Source organism: Alosa pseudoharengus, unplaced genomic scaffold (genome assembly GCF_046254945.1).
Source record: "Alosa pseudoharengus isolate Yale_2024_CS ecotype anadromous, Long Island Sound unplaced genomic scaffold, YU_APseudo_1.1 YU_APseudo_1.1_scf_9, whole genome shotgun sequence".
In the NCBI taxonomy this organism is placed as follows: Eukaryota; Metazoa; Chordata; class Actinopteri; order Clupeiformes; family Clupeidae; genus Alosa; species Alosa pseudoharengus.
Window position 1 is genome coordinate 35,742,752 of NW_027468881.1, and position 16,215 is coordinate 35,758,966.

Genomic DNA, 16,215 nt, shown 5'->3' on the forward strand with positions numbered 1-16,215 from the left:
GAGAGATGGGGTCAAAGGCTGCACTGAGATCAAGGAAAATCAGAATGGAAATAAGTCCATCATCAGCTGCACAGGGGAGGTAATTAGTAATCTTAATCATGGCCGCTTCAGTACTGTGTATAGGACGAAATCCAGACTGGAATGGCTCGAAGAGGTCATTGTCCTTCAGGTGATCCGGGAGTTGAGTTTCCACTATCTTCTCAAGAACTTTAGAGAGAAAAGGCAAGTTGGAAATAGGCCTGTAGTTGAAGTTGTCAGAATCCAATCCAGGTTTTTTCAGCGTTGATCTGACAATAGCAGTTTTAAAGGATGGAGGTACAGTGCCAGAGAGAAGAGAGGTGTTAAATATTGATGTAATCATCGGAGCAATAGATGGCAGGCAGCTCTTAACCATGCTTGTTGGAAGAGGATCCAGCTGACAGGTGGAGGAATTGCACTTTTTAATAAGGCCACAGACATTCAGTAGGGAAACTTAATTCACGGCCGGAGTTCATTGATGATGTAGATGTATGTATGTAGGCTATACCTTACACAGACATAAATTAGGCTATAAGAAATGGAAGCAGAGTGGAACAAATTATATTATTGCAAAGTAAGGGATATTTTCTGCTTTTAAGTAAATTACTGTAATTACCTGTCAAGTTCCTCTACACACTCCTGTACATTAGGTGGCGGTATGCACCAATTTCAAGAGGCAATCTTTCGATGAAAAGAAGAAGTAGTATGACGCGCCTTTCTTACAGGAAGTGCGCGATTGTTATTGTTGATGAGGCGATGGGTACCTTAATGTAGGTAGGGCAGTGTGCCATCTCAGCATTAAACGGTAGGCAAAACGGCTATATTGATGTACGGATATGCTGTATATTTTGGAATTTGTAGAAAGTCTTTGCTTGTTATTTTCATAGATATCGAAGATCTTTTAAGTTTGCCTAAGCTAACATTAGCTTGCAGCAAGTTTGAATTAGCTAGCTGGCTAACGTTAACGATACCCTAACGTTAGCTTTCCTAGATGACTTGCTTTCGGAAGCATGCTACGGAATGAATTGAAATTATAAAAGTTATCCAAGCTATTTTTGTGTAGAGGCTGGTACGTTTGGTCTAAATATCTAAGTTTTCTTAAATAAATAAATCGTTCAGCTAAGACATCGTTTGGTGCCTAATGTTTGACATATGTTTCTTAACGCAATATGAATATTATTGTAAGTCTGTAAGTCGCTTTGGACCCAGACGTTTGCTAAGGATAATACACATAAACATGCTAGCATTGGGTGAATAGTTGTTGTGGATAGTAAGTGAACACATGGTAACGTTGTAGTCTGATTAGGTACTTTGTCATGTCTTTTTGCAGACTGAAATGAAAGCCAAATCTGTAGCCAAATCATTTGTTTTCTTGGGCAGTTGTGTGTTGCACATTTTATTAATGGGATTATGTTACATGCAGTTCTTCAGGATCATTCTCATGATGAACTTCGAGGGACTGGATCCTGGCTTGGGCGATTACTCGTCTGGGTTGCATGGTACCCTCGAACCAGGTCTAGAACCCTCCCTGGACCCTAGACTCGACCCTTCGCTGTTACAAGGTGTGGAGCTAGACCCAGATGGCCTTGCGGTGCCTGTGTCTGAGTCGGTGCATCTTCTGGAGGGATTGTTTTCGGAGTTGCATAGCGTCGCTGCGGAAGTTGGTATTCCCGTCACAGCGACTCACTTCGATGTACAGGAGGAGCTTCTCTGGATGGGAAACCACCGGGTAAGAGATAAGAGTTTTGTTCTGCTTTTGTGACCCAAGTCACTTAGGTTGTTCAACATTGCTGTCTAGAATGTGTCATCATAATGATCATATTCCTGAAAGTACTGAAAGTAGTAGGCAGAAAACTGGACCACATTAGGACTTTCTGTAATATGTAACAAATGTGATGTCAAGGAAAGCAGAGGATTATCTTAATATTAATAGAAATTACAGGTATTTGAAATATGGTCTGAACCTAAGTTCGAAAATATAGCTGACAAATATTGTATGAAAATATTTAAAATTGTATTTCAAATGTATTTCATTTATCCACTCCAATACATTTAACATTGGAAGTTTACATATCTAAGAATGTAAACATTGGAAGAATATACATATCTAACTATAACATATATCTAACTATCTATCTATATCATTGGACAATCAATGGATGTAGATTAAACAACAACAGAAACATAAATAATGGCATTTCAGTAAGGTTCAATTTCCAGGCCTGAAATAACTTGTGAATAAAACCCTCCGTCAGAACCAAACATGATGAAGCAGTATTTGCCTGCTATGCGGTTCAGCTCTGGAACCAACTTCTACCAGTTTTAAATTAAACTTAAGACAAAATTATTCTCATTAACTTTCTCCTGGTTTGATCAAATGCACTTATTTTATGACTGGAGAGTAAATCTTCTCTCAAGTCACAGTTTTCTTGCAGACTGAATCAGATTGTCCTATAGGATTTCCATATATTTTCCTGCATCAGTGCAGACTTCACCAAAGGGAATTACCCACAGTTCAAAGCATTGTGACATTTACCGCAGAGACCATAGGGAAATCCGAAAATTACAAAGGTAAACAACTGCACGACACACGACCAGCTTGTAAAACAAAAGTTTGAAAGAATGTGGAATCAGGCAGCCGTCTCCTGTGCCTTGGCCGTGTGAAAAGCAACACACTGAAAATGAAAATTCCCAAACCGGCAAGTGTCAGCAACATCTGAAGTGTCATGAACAGGGTTCCCACGGGTCATGGAATTTCTGGAATATCATGGAATTTTATGAAGTCTATTCCAGACATGGAAAGTCAGGGAATTTCATCATTTTTGGGCCAAAGTCATGGGATATATGGGTATTGTGTTGTGGCTGTTCACCATTTACTCGCCAAAACACATTAATACAATACATTTTGTCAGGGAAAAGTCATGGAATTTTAGATTTGACTTAGAGTGGGAACCCTGTATGAAACGTCACCAAGGTAACATGTGATCTGGTGAAGTGCTGTCCTAAACCCATTTATACCTATCTGAGCCTATGTGGCCTCACACACTCACTCACTTAGCACCTGAGATCAATTAAGTCTGTTAATCTTTAGTCCTTAGTCCTCAGGGCTCACTTTGGGATTGAACCTTTGAGATCCGGTATCTTGCGATTTTTCCTATGGGAAAATCACATGGGTTTCGAATTATCGCACCTGAAATGCAGACGTTTTGCTCAACACACTTTTGTCTTCTGCCTTCGAGTGACTCCTGTGATCTTCGGTACGTTAACACTGCAAACGCAGACTTTTGCTACCCCAGAGCTAACTTGCAATGCAGCTTGCCATAGGTAGTTCGCTTCAATTAACACCCGGATCTCTTTATAAGGGCAAAGATGGCAGCTTTGGTTCCTTTTTGTAGGCAAACTTCAAAGGTCTATTAGTCTACCAGTTGGTGAAACAAGAGATCTCTTGACTATCCAAAGTCTAGATATTGACTTTTTAAATTTGATTAATTATTTGTTTATGTGTATATTTGGACTAACTTTCCTTCTCTGCAGGGTCATGCCAGTTCCTTCTTTGGCCCTACAATGGGCCGGTACTCCTCATTCCAGGTGCACCTGAGTGATGATGTCCGTCATATCCAGAGTATGGAGACAGGAGTGTTGTTCCTTACTAAGAACAACCTCAAATGCGTCACCCGTGGTGGATTCATCATGTTTGACTACCCGTAAGTTGTGCTTGTTAAGAAATTGACATTTTATGCTGTTACAGTTGCTTCACAGTTATAAATAATGTTACAAGCAAAACTTACACTGCCACTGGTTACTGCCACATATGCCAGTCACATCTGTTATGCAGGGCTTAAAGTGTTCAGGCACCGTGCCTGAATTCAGGCGTGAGCTGGTATGCTTAAGATTTGAAAATAGGCAATGGGACTACAGTATGACAACCTCATAAATGTCTGATAACTTCAGGCACAGACATTTTTATTGCTTTAAGCCGTGGTTATGTGTGATTTAGAATGGAGGAGGGTGCTGACATGCACAGTTTGTTGGTGACTGACAACAACACATTGATGATGGCCGGACTTCAGAACTATGTGACAGAGGTTGACCTCACTACTGTGCAAGAAACACAGAAGGTAAGGACAGCAGTATAATGAATATATTTGCTAATTTGCTGATGTATATGCTGCTGGATTTGAATCTCACCATTGCCCAAACTTTATTGCCCTTTGATTGTTTATACATGAATGCCTACATGTTTGTTGTGGTCTAAGGTCTGTTTGTGTCTTTGAGTACACTGGCAGAGAAAGTTTAAATCACTCACGCATATGCAGTGTTGTTGCTCCTGTCTTAACGCCTTTTGTCTTTACTTAATTAGTTTGACGTGGAGGCTCCAGGGGTAGCCATCATTAGACAGTCCAATCGTTTCCTCTTCTGTGGACACACGTCTGGTAAGGTGAGATATTGTGAACATGTCACTCAATGAGTTCTACTTGATTTAGAGCATGTCTTCACCATTGCGTATGACGCGTAACTCAGTCGTGTTCTCCCTTATCACTACTTCTACTTCCACCCCTCTTCCTGCCTCATATCTCATGCACGAACTTGGCAGGTGTCCCTCCGCGACCCACGCACCTTCGCGATGGAGCATGAGTTCGATGCCTTCTCGGGCAGCCTGTCCGACTTTGACGTCCACGGCAACCTGCTAGCAGCGTGTGGCTTCTCCAGTCGGGGCCTGAACGGCCTGGCCTGCGACCGCTTCCTCATGGTGTACGACCTGCGCATGATGCGGGCCATCACGCCGCTCCAGGTGCACGTGGACCCACTCTTCCTCCGCTTCATTCCCACGTACACCTCCCGCCTGGCCATCATCTCTCAGAGTGGTGCGCTCCTACATCCCTGCTCTATATCCATGTGATCTGTAGCAGTAGTTGAGGTTTTTTTTTTTTTTGGGGGGGGGGGGGGGTGGTTATGTTTTGGATACTGCAGTATACGGAGTTTAATGTAATGCATGTATGTTCTTTACAATGTGTTCAGGATCATGAGTGGTCTAAGAAATGCCTTGCAGTATACAATTATAGCAACTATATATTTAATGGGCAATAATTGTGTGTTGAACATGTATGACTTTTCCATTTGGGATCATTAAATAACTACTCAGACGTAGGCTTCTATTGTTAGATAAAATCATTGTTCAGTTTTTTTTGCCAGAAATAGTGGGTCTTTGGGCAGCCTAATGTTTCTGTCCTCTCATCTCTTCTCCTGAAGGCCAGTGCCAGTTCTGTGAGCCGACCGGCTTGGCCAACTTGGCCGATGTGTTCCATGTCAACACAGTGGGCCAGCTGCTCATGAGCTTTGAGGTGTCCTCTAGCAAGCAGGCGCTGTCCTTTGGTGACTCGGGCGGCTGTGTGCACCTGTGGTCCAGCACCCCAGACGTGACCTACAACGGGTACTCGCGTGAGACGGACTTCGCCCTGCCCTGCCTGGTGGACTCGCTCCCTCAGCTGGACTGGGGGCACGACCTGCTGCCTCTCTCGCTCATCCCCACCCCGCTGACCACAGAGTCCCTGGTCTCGGACTGGCCCACCACCCTGGCCACTCCTAGCCCCAGGTGCCTGCACAAAGCCAATGCCTTTCGTTAATATGTAAAAATATTCACACATAGGAGTCTTATTCTAGCCTTACACATTACGATTTTGAAGTCGGAGACTAAATTCCAAAGTCATAATGAAATCATGGAGCTTTACTGGAGTTGTGGCACGCTCGCATCATCTAAATCTTTTAAGTGTGAGGTGGCAGTCTAGACTAGAATCTTTTCCTCGTCTTGACCTTACAATAATATCAAACGCATTCCTTGAACCTTGAACCGGTATTTTCCCGTCAGTAGTTGTGTGTAGACAGGACAAGTGAAAATGCATCTTGTGAACATGAACAAGGAATATATTGAATGACTATGCTGCAGTTTGAGGCTGCCACCTGCTGATGACAGTGTGGTATTGCAAGGGTAGCTGACCTCAGTACCTCAGCCTTTAGCTTGTTCTCTATTTTGTGTTACAATACACAGACATGCACCTGCTGTGGACCCAGAAATTCTTCGTACCATGAAAACAGTGGGCTTTATTGGCTACGCCCCCAATCCTCGCACGCGTCCCAGAAATCAGGTAAGTGTTGAACCTCTTAATGTCATTAATTATTTGTAATCTCGTCATCAGCATGACCTATTTCTGCACCACAGCTGTGACTGATTGAAGCGCTGTGCCTTAAAACAGGTTCCCTACAAGATCAAAGAAGTGGAGCTGGAGTATGATGGTTACAACCAAGTTCCAGAGTCCCCCATTGGTCGAGATGAAGAGCCACACTTATACATGGTCCCAAAGAAGTATCGCAAGGTATCATAACGCTCTGAGATATAAATGCACTGCACTGGCTCTTGCATTTTCATAAGTACGGTAACTCTAATTGCATTTATTTGGTGCTTATGTCTAGGTCACCATTAAATACTCAAAACTTGGACTTGAGGACTTTGATTTCAAGCATTACAACAGGACGCTGTTTGCTGGCCTGGAGCCACATATTCCCAACGCTTACTGCAACAGTATGATCCAGGTATAGTGGAATAGACTGTGGATAAACTGTCACCCTGAAATAAATTTAAATGAATAAGTAAGGTTCAGCCTCTTTGAAAAGTGTATTTTTTACAAATTTTAATGATTATCCTACTAATAGAATGTTACTTAATTAATATGACAATAAATGAGATATTCATGGATGTTTTTGACCATAGTCCCATATATTATCCATAGATATTGTGTGTGTATTCATGTTTATTTTATTATTATTATTATTATTATTATTATTATTATTATTATTATTCATAAAAAGTAACTGTTGCTCTTTACGTGATGCCCATTATGTGCTGTGGACACTGAAGGTGCTGTACTTTCTGGAGCCGATCCGGTGCCTTGTGCAGAATCACCTGTGCCAGAAGGAGTTCTGTCTGGCCTGTGAACTTGGCTTCCTTTTCCACATGCTTGACCTGTCCAGAGGAGACCCATGCCAGGTACTGTACGTCAGCGCTGATCAGCCACAGAACCATGCTGTAGTGTTGAGACTCCAGAACCATGCTGTAGTGTTGAGACTCCAGAACCATGCTGTAGTGTTGAGACTCCAGTACCTGTTTTGCATCTGAAGCCTCATGGCAAACTATGCTTTGTGTGCACATGGCAATTGATTGATTGGTGGCAGCACACAGCTTAGAGTAATGCAGTCATGTAATGTCAGCAGTAGATTGATTGGTGGCAGCACACAGCTTAGAGTAATGCAGTCATGTAATGTCAGCAGTAGATTGATTGGTGGCAGCACACAGCTTAGAGTAATGCAGTCATGTAATGTCAGCAGTAGATTGATTGGTGGCAGCACACAGCTTAGAGTAATGCAGTCATGTAATGTCAGCAGTGGTGCAGCTGGGTTATTGCGTTCTTCTGATGTGGAGAAGGTGCAAGGAAATAACATTTGCTTGCCTCACTTGACTGAATGATGCCCCCAGTAAGTGACCATCAAAGGAATCCACGCTCCCTCAAAATTCCCCTCCACATTCAGGACACACACGTGTCCTTCCCCTGCCTCTGTTCACTTTCCTCTTACTGACCGTTCCTCCATTTTAGGCCAGTAACTTCTTGCGAGCTTTCCGCACCATTCCCGAGGCGTCTGCACTGGGCCTGATCCTGGCCGACTCGGACGAGCAGACGGGCAAGGCCAGGCTGGGCCGCCTCATCCAGAGCTGGAACCGCTTCATCCTCACCCAGCTCCACCAGGAGACCCAGGAGCAGGAAGGGCCCCAGGCCTACCGGGGGGCCAGCAGCAGGTGAGAGCCCCTTCAGGCCCGGCAGCACGCTCATGGGCCTGGAGATTTAGAATGGCTCTACGGGTTATTTGGAATGTTGTGCACAAGCAGAAACCCGAGAGCTCCACTGTTTTTCTCATACCAAGCAAAGAGGTGCATTTGTAAGTGTTATGATGTGAGGTGTGTGTGTGTGTGTGTCTATGTATATATATATATATATATATATATATATATATATATATATATATATATATCTCTGTCCTTCTTTTCTGTTGTGCTCCTGTGCTCCCCTAGTGCCTCGGGGGCATCAACAGAGTCTGCGATCGGCCATCTGTTTGGCTGCGAGGTGGAGAACAGTAGTCTGTGCCGCTGCGGGAAGGAGACGGTGCGCTCTTCGCTGACGCTGCTCTTCACCCTGCACTACCCCGAACAGAGCTCCACTGGTCAGTTCCAGGACCTGCACTCACTCTCCTCATTCTGTGGGGTTAGCCCGCTGTGTCCACTTTGGTTACCAAGCTGTTTACACTTTATTTATACCACTAGAGTTAAAGCGCTACATACTTCCGAATGTTAATGTGGACTTGATTGATCAGAGGAATTTTTGATCTGTTGTTTATCACTCCCATTTCTGTCTCAGTGTAACCATAGGTGTTTGTGATTGTGTGAAATTGTTTGTTATTGTATATGCAGTCTGTAACAATATTCAAAAAGTTAAAAATGTTCCAACTGATTTCCCCCCAGATAAAACTCCTAAAGAGTATGAATTTGTGGATATCCTAAAAAAGAGCATCTGTCTGGAGCAGAGCACGCAGGCTTGGTGTGACAACTGTGAGAAGTACCAGCCTACAGTAAGGCTCTCTTCGCTCCTCTCCTCTCCCTCCAGCCTCCATAGTACTCCATGTGTCCAACAGCCTGTTTGGGGCAGCCGTGGCCTACTGGTTAGTGCTTCGGACTTGTAACCGGAGGGTTGCCGGTTCGAACCCCGACCAGTAGGCACGGCTGAAGTAGCCTTGAGCAAGGCACCTAACCCCTCACTGCTCCCCGAGCGCCGCTGTTGTTGCAGGCAGCTCACTGCGCCGGGATTAGTGTGTGCTTCACCTCACTGTGTGTTCACTGTGTGCTGAGTGTGTTTAACTAATTCACGGATTGGGATAAATGCAGAGACCAAATTTCCCTCACGGGAAGAGTATATATACTTATACTTATACTATACCTTCTGCTTTGCCTGTCCTTAGGTGCAGACGCGTAACATCCGTTGCCTGCCCGACGTGCTGGTCATCAACTGTGAGGTGAACAGTGTGAAGGAGATGGAGTTTTGGAAGGTGCAGGCCGAGGTGAGATGTTGATATGTGCTGCTGTTCTGTGTCGTCATGGTCAGGGTCCTGTCCTCACGGTCAGTCATTTCAGCGGTCCGACCATCTGCCTTACTATTCGCTCTATTCACCCCGCGGCCAGAACGAGGCTACAGAGTACACTTGCCATCACACTTCAGTCCAGCAGATGGTGGTAATGCACTCCGTTTGCAAACTGCCAAAAAAAAAAACTCACTGAAGAAGAAGAAGGTTGCTCTGGCAGGCCAGTGCATAGATATTAGAAAGCTAGATACCACATTGGGCTCGTTCTATTAGGTGGCATACGTAAACGTGGCCGCTGGGGGCAACACGTTTACTGTCTACTGTCAACACTTGCCGGCAATCAGAGACACCTGTTTGATTTCCAGTCAGTCTCACATGCTTCTCCATTGGCCTCCAGTTATTGATTTCCCCCACCAAGATGGCGGCGCTATTTACTTACGTTCGGGAGCCCAATGCAGTATCTAGCTTTCTAATATCTATGTGCCAATGAGCCCTTCTTTTTCTGTGAGCTTTTTTCTTTTGGCAGTTTGCAAACGGAGTGCATTACCACCATCTGCTGGACTGTGTGATGGAAAGTGTACCCTGTAGCCTCATTCTGGCTGCCGGGTGAATAAGGCGAATTGGAGCAAAAAGCACATACAAAACCCAAATCATGTTATGTAGAGAGTATGTCAGATTAGGTAAGCCATGAAGAGCCCATCACCCAACCTTTTCAAAATGACCATTTGGATCTTAAAATATTCTTCTGCAGACCACATGTATGAAGTATCTGTCAGTCAACAGCTCACTAACACAGTTCTCCGTTAAGTAAGCTTTCAAGAGCTGTTCTCAGTTCAGTTGTTGTAATTGTATCTCTGTGTGCTGCAGTATGCTCATGCCAAAGCCCTGAAGAAAGAAGCCGCCGAACCACCGAAGCCCAAACCCGAACCTCTGCCAACCGAATGGTGCCTGGAGTAAGTCATAGAAGTGAAATGCTATGAGCTTCACGTTTACCAACACCATCACCAACATGTTTATATAATGTTGGTTGTTACCATTGAAAAAAGGTCATAAAGGCAGTATGCTTTCCGCCATTGCAGTAATCAGGAATCGTCATGTAAGCATGGCGTGTGGAGTGGTCATTCAATGTTCTCGTCTCTGTAGGAATGAGCTGTCCAACACGGAGGGCCTGACCTTTGACACCAAGGCAGAGGACCTGCAGCACGTGTGGATCCCCCTCAGCCTGAAGATGTCCATCAGTAAGACCCAGGGCCTGGAGGTCACGAGCTGGCCTGAGGGAGAAGAGGTGAGTCGCAAGGCAGCCACGGCAGGGACGCTGCCTGCCTTATTAAAACCATCCTCTCAGATGGGGAGACTAAGTACACAGCATGTTAATTAAATGCAATGTGTTTAGCTCTCCAGGCTCATTGAAATGACTGCTGTACATATTGTAACCTGGTGGCAACCTGTTTTGTTTTTGGCCCTTTTGTCTTCAGTGCTGGAAGAATAAATGTGTTTCATGTCACGAGTTGTGATGTAAGCGGCTGCATTGTCCGTACCACATTCAGCACTAAGTGCCCACGGGGACCAGGGTCCAAACTTGATCTGCGGTCATTTCATTTATTCATTTCTGAATAAAGACTAAAAGCCGAAATATTGCTAACTTGGTATTTATTAAGCATTATTCAACACCCACAAGAAAAAGTCTTCTGATATCTCATTTTTTTTGTACTTTTGCCCAAGAGCACCTCTCAGGCCAGGCCAAGCCATGTAGTGCCTCATTTATCCTTTGCAAACATTCTTTTCGTCAGTGCAGTGTGTGACAAGGGATGACTGCACTTGTTCCGTGTTGTGCTTTTAAAAGAGATTCATAAGATATTTTGGCATCTGTTTCGTAGCTAAGTGCTGCAGAGGAGGCTGAAGGGGCTTCTGTGTATGACCTGGTAGTGTCCGTCTCACACGTGCTGGACACTCGCACCGGTGGCAACCTGGTGGCCCACATCAAAGTAGGGGAGACTTACCACCAGAGGAAGGAGGTGAGTCTGCAGTGTTTCCTCTATGTTGATTTGGTAGTGGCGGCCCCCCACGGTTTAATTTTCTTCCCCCACGGTATCAGAAATGGGGCAGACGTACAATAGTCGCAGTTGCCTTTCAAAATTCATTGTGCAGACCTGTTGTAGATTCTCCAAATATACAGCTCAATCACAACTGAAAATAATGCCTCATTGTGTGTGAATACAGGTGAATACATGTAATTGTTTGTGTGGCAGCGAAGACGGGGGGGGGGGGGGGGGTTGGACAGGCCTGCCCCCACTGCTTAAAAAAATCCTAGAGGAAGCACTGGTCTGCTTACTGTAGGCTACTTGTGGGGCATCAAGGGCCAATTTTGGGGTTGGTTCCAAAGATTGACTACTTTTGTATTTCCTTAGGGTGTGACTCATCAGCAGTGGTATTTGTTCAATGATTTCCTAATTGAACCCATCGACAAGGTAAATTTAAATCTGGCTTCATGGCTATTCATGAATTTTCATGAAACCCGCTTTTCCCCCAACTATTATTCCCAAGAACGATAATTAATCTAAGATCCTTCCTTTTGTACCAGCAGACTGAATCTGCCCAGTTTGATGTGAACTGGAAGGTCCCAGCTATTCTCTACTATGCCAAGAGGAACTACCACTCCAAATATGACCTGCGCAGTAAGGACCTCTTGCCCTTGTTCTGCCAGCCTTGTCTGCTTCAGGTCTTCCATGACTCGGGTGTTATTAAGTCAGCTTGTGTTTTTGTCTGTTTTTATTTTCTAGTTAAAAATCCTATAGAGGCCAGTGTGCTTCTCACAGAGGCTTCTCTGGCGCGTAAGCAGAGGAAGAGTCATGCGACCTTCATCCCCCTCATGGTCAGCGAGATGCCACAGGCAGGAGATCTGGTGGGACTGGACGCCGAGTTTGTCACACTGAATCAGGTCTGGAACCTTATGTGACATTCTCTGCTTGGGCATGTGAATACTTTCATGACTGTTAGATAATTTCCAAGTAATTGGAGATTAATGCTACTTGACCATTTAACTCAGTAAAACATGTATGGAACTGTAATGTAAAATGCAACGTTGTTCCCCGAGACTATTACTTTGAGATGTAGCTCTAAAGGAGTGTTTTTTTTCTCACTCATGGTTGCACAATGGTAGGAGGAGGCAGAGCTCCGCAGTGACGGCACTAAATCCACCATCAAGCCCAGCCAGATGTCTGTGGCCCGCATCACCTGCGTGAGGGGCCAGGGGTCCAATGAGAAAGTGCCCTTCATAGATGATTACATCTCTACCCAAGAGCAGGTAACACTGGCACAGCACTATGCTGGTGGACTATGGGCACAGTAGCTCTGCAACTTGTTGCACAACATGCACAATTATATACAATACTGATGTGACATTTTTCACAAATCCATTTCTTGTTTTTTCTGACTGTTTCTCTGGGTAATTTTCTACTTGTAGGTTGTTGACTACCTGACTCAGTATTCTGGAATCAAGCCTGGTGATCTTGATGCTAAGATTTCCTCCAAGCACTTGACCACTCTCAAGTCCACTTACCTCAAGCTGCGCTTCCTCATTGACACAGGGGTTCGGTTTGTGGGCCATGGCTTACAAAAAGACTTCCGTGTCATTAACTTATTGGTATGTCTCACTCCGACTCAAGACGTTCATCGTTATTAGACATGAAATCTGCCTCAGTTTGTACTCAGTTTGTACTTTTGTACTTTACTTTTACATTGTATCTTTTATTTTTTATAGCACTGGGTTGTCAGTCACCAGTCTGGAAAATATCCTGGAAAGTCTTGGATGTGTTCAGAGCTATCTGTTCTTCTAAAGTAATTGGCTGTTTATGGCCTTTGGTTTTAGGTGCCGAAAGACCAGGTCATTGACACAGTGTACCTCTTTCACATGCCACGCAAGAGAATGATCTCATTACGCTTCCTTGCCTGGTACTTCCTGGGTATGTATTAAGTCACTCTTTCCAGAAATGTGTGTTTTTATGTGTGTTTGTCAGTGTATTGTGTATTACGTTTTAAACTGTTACATTTTTTTACTGTTTATGTTACATACCTCCAGCCTATTCTTATCACTGCAAAAATGACTCCTCTTGATTTAGATCTGAATATTCAGGGTGAAACACACGACAGTATTGAAGATGCCCGCACAGCCCTGCAGCTCTACAGGAAGTACTTGGAGTTAAGTCGAGGAGGCAACGATGATGTCCGGAAAGTTCTAAAGGGACTGTATGAGAAGGGACGCAAGCAGGATTGGAAAGTTCCAGAGGCTGACCCCACAGATGGTCAAGGTAGCCCAAAAAAGTACGAAGCTGATAGAAAGCCAGGGTTGTTTGTAAAATGCCAGGGCAGTTAAGGAGATCTACGTTTGTCATTGTATCTGGCATGTGCGGCTGTTAATTGATGTTAACTGTCTGTCTGATTGTCTCTCCAGGTTCAGCAGTGTTTCCTTCGGTGATGGAGCTGTAAATAATGTTTGACCTTTGATGGACAAAATGTACATTGTGGATTCATTTTTACATTTTTCAAATGATTTTTGCTATTTTCTTAAACGTTGACATGCCAACAGAGCACTAGCACACTGGATGTGTGGAAAAACAAAGTGATACATTATACTAACCATGGTGGGAGAGCTCACAACAGTTAGCCAATGTCATTTTTCATTATTGTGTCTAGTGTATATGAGGAAACGTGACTGCTCTAGTTTTAAGCACTGATAAACTGGAAGTGGAACACTGAAGTATCATGAACTGACACTGCAGCTATTTTTTATGCTCTTCCTTGTGCTTTGACATTTTTTGTTATGTGCTTTGTATTGCATTGGTTATTAAAAAACTTTAAAAGCTCTACCTCTCATTGATGTTACATCAACTTGACAAATGGTAAATAGTATGTTGCTATGTTGCACATATTTATAGAGTGGTGTCCTAAAAGTCGAAGATTTGCTAGATGAAAAGTGCAGTATGTAATTTATTGTAATAGTTGATGTATAAATGGTAAACAGTAAAATTCTTTCCTTAACCATAATGGTATAACTGAAGTTAACAGTTATACATGATTTAATGCATAAAACATGTATAAAACAATCATGCATAGCCAATTTCAAAACCCTTTTAATTATGATTTAAGATTTATAACACCATTTGGTTGAAACATTTTTGTCTTTTGACCACCTGTAAGACTTTAATTCCCCCTGTGAATACTATGATATGTGTCATTAGAATCACATTGAAGGATTTTATCAGATGCCTCATACAAAACTATCATTTGACCTTGAATAGCCACCCAATGGTAAACAAGACTTACAAATGTAATTTTTGTAAATGCTTAAACAATGGCCTTGCATGTGGGTATGGTGGGATGATCTTTATAATTTGGTCTTGTATTTTTGATACTGCACTATTGGTTGCACTTTAACAAAAAATAGATATGGATTATACTTGTATCATGTTTATGTTTATGGTATTTGGCAGATGCTCTTGTCTAAAGCACACAGTATATAGTTTCAAATAAAGTCCAAATAAGCATATGATATTAATACAATATCAATAATGATATAAAATATCAACAGTGAAAATCACGAGTTTTCATAATAACACAAACATAAAAATAGAAAGCATAACACTCACTGATGCACAAACTTGTCCTTATCGTACTCTAACTTGATTGTTTCCCTTGTTGGGAGTCGCTTTGGTTAAGAGATGTCAGCCAAATGTGATGTAATGAATGTAATGTAACATAAATTGCATTTGCATCAAATTGCAGACCTGTGGAAAATGGACAAATGGTATATCTTAAATCTGCTACTCAAACACAGGTCGGAGCTGTATGAAGAAACTAATCAGCCACAAATTTCAGGTGTGATTTTAGCCTATTCTTCTGAACAGATTGTCTTTAAATCTCGAAGATTCCAGGGGGCCCTCTTGTAAACCTTGATCATTAGCCCCTTCCACAAATTGGATTTTTAAAGTCAGGTGAATGACTGAGCCGTTCTTAAAAAAACAAACAAAAAAAAACAATTGAAAGTTTCCTTTACTGTATACTTTGGATCGTTGTCTTGCTGGAAGGTCCTCTTCAGCATGTTTTTCTTCAGTAATGAAGTCTATGGGGTGAGCGTACATAGAGGTGGTGTGCATTCTCTGTAACAGTTGTACCTGCTGCCTCCAAGTCTTTCTGGAGCTCTTTCTGAGTGGTCCCTGGCTCTTGGGCTTCTCTTCTGACTATTCTTCTGACTCTGTGGTCAGAAATCTTGGAATGAGCTCTTGTGCATGGCCACTTGATGATGGAGTGATGTTCCTTCCACTTGCAGATAATGGTCCCAATAGTGGAAGATTCTGAAGTTTTGAAATATGTCTGTATCCAGTTCCATTGATATGTTTTGTAACAATAAGGTTGTGAAGGTCTTGGGAGAGCTCTTTGCTTACTCATCCTGCAGATGTTTTTTGTGTGACACCTTACTAAGGAAACTATACTACTACTATAGCCTATCAATATTTACAGATCCAATTAAATTGCACAGATGGGAGAGATATTTAACTACTCTAACTACTTAGACATTTCATCTGGTTCCTTGCCTTTCTATGCCTTCGGTGTACTGCTTTTTCATTCGTGTTGGTGTTCACTACTTTTTTTCTGTGTCATTCCACTTTATTACAGATAATGTTGTTTATAGACTTAAAAACGCTGTGAATACTTTATATTTGAGGATTTCCTGAGTTAATACTAATGTCTGGTGAAAAATTCACATAAATAGCCTCATTAGAAATAAACTTACTGAAAACTTGCATTTACAAACAACAGACCCAGTATTTGATTAAAACTATCAGGATTAAAATAATTCAAATTTTTTAAAGCAATTATTTTAAAGTTTCTGTGTTCCACCCCAATTGAGTATATTTCAAATCATAAGTAATATTTTTTAATAAATATAATTTTTAATAAATTATAGGCCTACTGACTTATTGTGTTTTTTTTTTTAACAGAATGGCAGACAGACTTGTT

The 16,215-nt window shown here is 42.7% G+C and overlaps 1 protein-coding gene across 6 annotated transcripts; it reads left to right on the top strand.

Annotated features, from left to right (window-relative positions):
• Window positions 1-740: 740 nt before the first annotated feature.
• pan2 (poly(A) specific ribonuclease subunit PAN2) lies at window positions 741-14,063 on the top strand. Of its 6 annotated transcripts, none has more exons than XM_076275543.1 (26): window positions 741-823; window positions 1,442-1,747; window positions 3,553-3,722; window positions 4,016-4,136; window positions 4,379-4,456; window positions 4,613-4,883; window positions 5,269-5,611; window positions 6,065-6,161; window positions 6,270-6,389; window positions 6,487-6,606; window positions 6,932-7,060; window positions 7,665-7,864; window positions 8,138-8,286; window positions 8,585-8,691; window positions 9,079-9,177; window positions 10,066-10,151; window positions 10,342-10,483; window positions 11,076-11,213; window positions 11,607-11,666; window positions 11,780-11,873; window positions 11,979-12,136; window positions 12,359-12,502; window positions 12,662-12,841; window positions 13,067-13,160; window positions 13,317-13,518; window positions 13,649-14,063. In XM_076275543.1, exons 2-26 carry the CDS (start codon window positions 1,460-1,462, stop codon window positions 13,692-13,694), a joined length of 3,636 nt encoding a protein of 1,211 aa, XP_076131658.1. In that variant the 5' UTR covers window positions 741-823; window positions 1,442-1,459; the 3' UTR covers window positions 13,695-14,063. The 6 variants fall into 6 exon arrangements, with proteins under 6 accessions (XP_076131658.1, XP_076131660.1, XP_076131659.1 ...); XM_076275545.1 differs by having other exon boundaries at window positions 13,317-13,505; XM_076275544.1 differs by having other exon boundaries at window positions 11,783-11,873.
• Window positions 14,064-16,215: the final 2,152 nt, after the last annotated feature.